This window comes from Acanthisitta chloris, unplaced genomic scaffold (genome assembly GCF_000695815.1).
Source record: "Acanthisitta chloris isolate BGI_N310 unplaced genomic scaffold, ASM69581v1 scaffold21606, whole genome shotgun sequence".
Classification (NCBI taxonomy): Eukaryota; Metazoa; Chordata; class Aves; order Passeriformes; family Acanthisittidae; genus Acanthisitta; species Acanthisitta chloris.
Genome location: NW_008676756.1, coordinates 1 through 5,973, shown reverse-complemented (window position 1 = coordinate 5,973; position 5,973 = coordinate 1). Strand labels below are relative to the sequence as shown.

At 60.0% G+C, this 5,973-nt stretch overlaps 1 protein-coding gene across 1 annotated transcript in view; it reads right to left on the bottom strand.

Moving 5' to 3' along the window:
• TBRG4 (transforming growth factor beta regulator 4) overlaps positions 1-5,283 on the bottom strand; it is a gene marked incomplete at its 5' end in the record, with an annotated part of 7,612 nt that extends 2,329 nt beyond the window's left edge. The window contains 6 exons of the mRNA XM_009076259.1: positions 284-529; positions 1,600-1,744; positions 2,213-2,323; positions 3,100-3,257; positions 4,090-4,261; positions 4,975-5,283. Coding sequence (XP_009074507.1) covers positions 284-529; positions 1,600-1,744; positions 2,213-2,323; positions 3,100-3,257; positions 4,090-4,261; positions 4,975-5,283 — 1,141 coding nt within the window. The remainder of the gene's footprint in view (positions 1-283; positions 530-1,599; positions 1,745-2,212; positions 2,324-3,099; positions 3,258-4,089; positions 4,262-4,974) is intronic.
• Between the last annotated feature and the right edge of the window lie 690 nt (positions 5,284-5,973).

Genomic DNA, 5,973 nt, shown 5'->3' with positions numbered 1-5,973 from the left:
CACTGGGCCAGCCACTGGCCGGTGCCTGTCATGAGGGGACAGGACCGAATTTGACAAGGCTGCGGGGATAGGGGCCTGAGGGTGACAGGGAAAGGTGACGAGGCGGCGGGGGATGAGGGGGCTGTGGGATGACATGAAGGTGACAGGGCTGGGGAGGGGCTGGGGCAGGTGACAGGGTTGTAGGTCCCCATGCCTGCCCATGCAGATGTCAGGGGCAGGCAGGTAGCAGGGGAAGGCACCAGGGAAGGTGCCAGAGTGTCAGGAGCAGGCAGGTGTCACTGACCGATGTCCCAGCCGTACACCGTACGCATGTCGTAGCGGCCGAGGTCATGTCCCCCCAGTGCCCCTGGTAGTGCCTCCCGCAGCCCTCGCTGCAGGGGGGTGGCCTTGTCCTTGTCCTTGCCCCTGTCCCCCCCCAGTGCCTCAGGGGGCAGGAAGGGCCCCTCATAGCCCACAGCCTCCAGCCGCGCTGTGGCGTTGATGTGGATGAGCTTCAGCCATGAGCTCTCAGCCCTCGGGGACGTGTCACCTGCAGAGACAGGCAGAAGAGGGTCAGGTGACACCCACAGGACATCCTCAGGAGGCACCAGGGCAGGGTCAGGTGGGATATTGGGAATATTCCTCATGGAAAGGGCTGTCATGGAAAGGGCTGTCGGATTCCGGGTGTGGATGTGGCACTTGAGACATGGATGGTGTTCGCAGGTGCAGGGGAGTGTCACCCGCAGGGAGTCAGGTGACACCCAGAGGACACAGGGAACAGCCCCAGGTGGCACCGGGGCAGGGTTAGGTGGGATATTGGGAATATTCCTCATGGAAAAGGCTGTGTGGCCCTGCAGGGGTTTAACAGCTATGTGGATGTGATATTCAGGACATGAGTTGTGTCCCCAGGTGTGGCAGTGTCACCTGTGTGGGGACAGGCTGAGCCACGTGTGACTGAGCTCAGATGACACCCACAGGACAGGAGAAATGGCCTCAGGTGGCAGCAGGGCAGAGTCAGGTGGGATACTCGGAATATTCCCCAGGGAAAGTGCTGTCCAGCCCTGGGGGTGAATGTGCTACCTGGGACATGGGTTGTGTCCCCAGGTGTCAGGGAGTGTCACCTTTGGGGACAGGCCAAGCCAAGTGTGACTGGGCTCAGGTGACATCCACAGGACATGGGGAGCAGCCTCAGGCGGCATGAGGGGAGGGTCAGGTGGGATATTGGGAATTTTCCTCATGGAAAAGGCTGTGTGGCCTGGGAAGGGTTTAACAGCTATGTGGATGTTACAGGTGACCTCCCGCACCTGGGAAGCCCTTCCCAGCCCCAACCCCTCCCAGATTCCCTGTCTCCAGTGGGATCCACACCCCAGGTCCCATGGGATGGGCCCCAGGGCATGGGGACACGGAGGTCACTGTGGCAGGCGCTCCGGGGGGGGGGGACAGGACCGAATTTGACAAAGCTGCACCTGTCCAGTGTCACCTGTGGCACAGGTAACCCCTTCCTCACCCTGCCCACACCTGGAGTTCCTCCCCAGTCTATGGATCCAGATCTGGAGGGCCCAGGCTCCCTGTCCCAGCTGTCCCAAGTGTCCCAGCTGTCCCAAATGTCCCTGCCCTCACCTCGTAGTCGGCTCTGGAACTCTGGTGCCAGCACGTGGCTCAGGTGACAGGGCTGTACCTGCTGCAGGATACACAGTGCCCACACCACATCTGTCAGCAGGTGAGGCTCCAGCTGCTCCATCTGCCCCTGCAGCTGCCCATGGACCTGGCACAGGGACAACACGGAGCTTGAGGTGTCACTGTGTCCCTAGGTGTCACCACCCCCAGCTGACACACAGGGGAGGCCATAGGGTCACTCTCAGGTGACTCTCAGAGGGGCTCTGGCCCCTCACTCCATGGTCCCCAACATCCACACCCCCTTCCCATGGCAATGTGCCAGGAGAACACCTGTGCTCTGGGGACAGGTGGGAGCTGGGGGGGTCACCTTGGGGAGGCTTTGGGGACCCTCCCAGTGCCTGAAGGGGCTCCAAGTGAGCTGGGAGAGATCTGGGATCACTGGGAGGGATTTGAGACTCCTGGAGGAATCTGGGACACTGGAAGAGATCTGGGACCCTTTTAGGAATCTGGGACATGGGAAAGGGGGATTTGGGTGGATTTTGGCAAGGAGCTCCTGGCTGTGGGCGTCCCTGAGGTCCCTCCCTGCCAGAGATCCCCAAATTCCCAGGAAAGTCACCATTGAGAAGAACTCCTGTCCTATGCTGGGCTGGAAGTTGAGGCGAGCGAAGGCCAGGATTATCCCACAGAGATGAGTGGCTGAGAGGCGTTCCGTGTTGTCCAGGCAATACTGTGAAAAACAGGGAATTGAGGGCTGTCCAAGATAGGCATAGTGGGGGGAAGGTGGGAATGTTGGCCAGAGACACCTCCCAAGGGGAACATGAGTGAGGGATACCTGCAAGCTTAGCCAGGAGCAAGGGGAAGATCTGGAATATCCCAGTGTACATGGGGAAGTGCAGGGGAGGGACTGGGAGTGAGCAGCAGCAGCACCCAGGGCTGGAGGCTCTGGATTGAGCCATATCCAGTGGAAAATGATCACAAATTCCCACTGGCAAACACCAACAACTGCCTGGACAGGTGATGTTTCTGTCATCTGCTCCTACCTGCTGTGTCTCCCCTGGACAGGTGAGAGGAATATGCTCCCACCTGTGCACCCCCAATTCCCACTAGAAACTGTGACAATGCCTGGACAGGTGAAGGACACCTGTTCCCCACCTGTGTCCCCCACATTCCAATGACAACACCTGGACAGGAGAGAAACCTGTTCCCAACTGTGGGCTCCCACAGGCAGGTAAGGGGTACCTACTCCTATCTGCTGTCCCCCTGTCCCCCGACAGGTGAGGGGCACCTACTCCCCCACCTGTGCTCCCCCCAATTCCTGCTAGGAAAGGTAACACCACTTGTACAGGTGAAGAGAACCTCCTCCCAAGAGACACCACCTGGACAAGCAAAGAAAACCTGTTCCCAGGTGACAGCATCCATACAGGTGAGTAGAATCTGCTCTCAGGTGACACCACCTGTAGAGATGAGTGTCCCCTGCCTCACCTGTCCCCCCCCAGTGCTCACCTGAGCGATGGCCTCGCAGAGGGGGGCACAGAGCCAGCGCAGGGCGGCGAAGCAACGAGCACAGCGTGTCACCTGCGCAGGTGTCATCGTGGGCAGGTGTGGCTGCAGGTCAGTCGACAGGCGCTGCAGCACCTGAGGCTGCATGAAGTTCAGCTTACCTGTGGGGGGGTACAGGGTGAAGGGCATGGGGTCACCTGGCCACAGCATCCCCCACCCCACCTGAGCATACAGGTGAGGGCTGGGAGTGCTCACCTGGGGGAAAGAGGGCTCCAGGGAGGGCTTAAAGCTCCTTCCAGGGCATGAAGGGACTCCAGGTGTGCTGGGGAGGGAGTTGGGACACCTGGAGTGATGGAACACTTGGGATGGGCTCACACCCAGCTCCCAGGTGTGCTGGGGAGGTGATTGGGACACCTGAAATGACCAGTCCCCAGGTGTGCTGAGCTTCATACTTAGAGCACAGGGATAACCTACAATGACCCTCCCACCTGTTCATCCCCAGGACCAGGATAACCCCTGGAGAAGAGCTCCTGGGGCTTGTCTGGATCCCCTCATTCACCTGGCTGGAGAAGAAACCACAGGAAGGTTTGGTACCTCGAGGATCACTCCCTGCTGCCAGCACAGGCAGCTCTAGCTCTGTTCCGCTTGGGGCAGGTGTGACAGCAACACCAAACCCCAGGAGTGTCCCCAATCCCCCTCAAATGTGACAGTGACACATCAGGACTATCCCCAGTCCCTCTCAGGTGTGACAGTGACACCCCAGGAGTATCCCAATCCCCTCAGGTGTCCCTAGCTCAGGTGTGACAGTGATATCAAACTCTGGACTATCCCTAGTGCCCCTGAAGTGTCTCCACTTGGCACAAGCGTGACAGTGACAGCCAGGCCTGTCCCCGACCCCTCCAGGTGTGAGAGTGACACCCCAGGCCTGTCCCCAATCCCTCCAGGTGTGAGAGTGACACCCCAGGCCTATCCCCAGGTGTCCCTGGCACTGACTGTATGCGAAGAGCAGGTCCAGCAGGCCTGACGGTTGCAGCTCCATGTGCCTCTGGAGCAGGTGGTAGGACAGGGCTCGCAGCAGGGGCACACTGCGGCGCTGCTGCAGCGCCAGGGCCACAGCCACGCGGCACAGCTCCTCTGGGGACAGCTGATCCGCCAGCTCCAGCACCTGGGGGGACAGGTGGGAAAAGTGAGGGGATCAGGTGAGGGGATTGAGGAGGAGCTGGAGCATGAGCAGGGACAGGCACAGGTAGTGTCAGGCTCTGCCCCCAGGTAACACCACCAGAATGAGAGAACAGGTTCAGGTGGAGCTCAGGTGGCTATTGGGGATGCAGTAGCCCAGCACACCCACACCAGTACAGACCAGTATGAGTTAGCTCTCACGCCAGTATGGACTGGGGGCCTGAGGGTGGAAGATACCCCCAACTACCTGGTGCCTCAGGTGGAAACACCTTGAACATCTGATCTCGGGGTAGAACTGGTGTCACTGGGAGGAACTGGTATCCCTAGGTGTAACGGGTGTACCCAAGTGGAACTGGTGTCACTGGGACAGGTGTCCCCAGGTGGGACTAGTAGCCCTGGGTACCACAGGTGTCACTGGGAGGCACTTGTATCCCCAGGTAGAACTGGTGTCACTGGGAGCAACTGATGTCCCCAGGAAGGACAGATATCCTGGAGGCAAACTGGTGTCCCCAGGTGGAACATGTGTCACTGGAACAGGTGTACCCAAGTGGAACTGGAGTCCCTGGGTGGAACTGGGGTCCCCAGGTGGGATTGGTCACCCCATACAGATCAGTTCAAGGTTCAGGTCCCTCCCCTCCCCACCGGGGCCAGGTACCCCTCGTTAGCCTCCACAGCACCCAGGTGTCCCCAGGCCCTCACCTTGTCCTCCAGGCGCTCCATGAGTGTAGGTGACAGGTGTCCCACCTTGGCCATGAGCATTACCACACTGCGCGTCCCCTCCAGCTCGGTCCAGCGCAACTCCAGCTTGTGCAGCACCTCGGGCAGCAGGTACTGGCTGTCCTTGCCCTGGGCCCCGGCCAGGTGCTCAGCCAGGTTTGCCAGCTGGCGCCAGGTCCGCCACAGCACCTCCTGCTCCAGCGAGCGCACCTGGCGCCGGCCCCGGTCCAGCCCCAGCGTGTGCACACTGCGCAGCAGCTGCACCAGAGTCATGTTCCACACCTGAGAGATCTGGGGGACAGGTACAGGTGTGAGACAGGGGCACCAAGGTGGTTTCCACACCTGAGATGTGTGGGACAGGTGTGGGGCACAGGGACATACAGCCAGGCATGGGACAGGGGAGCACAGACAGGTGTGGGGCAGAGCCAGCATGTGAGGATTTGGGGCGCTGTTTGTCCAACTCTGCCAACGCATAGGTGTGTCATCCACCTGTCCCCCAGCACCGTGTCTAATTGCCCTGAACAATCAGATACAGTGTGGAGATCATTTGTACACCACACACACATCCCGCACACCTGGTGCTCACCTGTACCCCACCTTTGGAGCTCACCTGTGTATCCCACCCTCTTCCCCCCAACATCTGTGCCACACACACACACCTGTGCCCACACCTAGAGTTTGTCCCTTTGTGTCCCATCCCCTTTCTTCCACACACCTGTGCCCCACACCTGGTGCTCACCTCTGCCCTCCACATCCCTGTGCCCACATCTGGATCTCACTTGTGTCCTACACACACCTGGGCCGACACTTGGCATTCACCTGTACATCCCATCCCCTTCCCACTTCATGTCCTCCCTTCCAAACACTTGTGTCCCACACCTGGTGCTCACCGGGGCACCCCATCCCCTCCCAGACACACCTGCACCCCACAAATGGAGCTCACCTGTGTGCCCCATACCTGAAGCTCACCTGTGCCCCCCC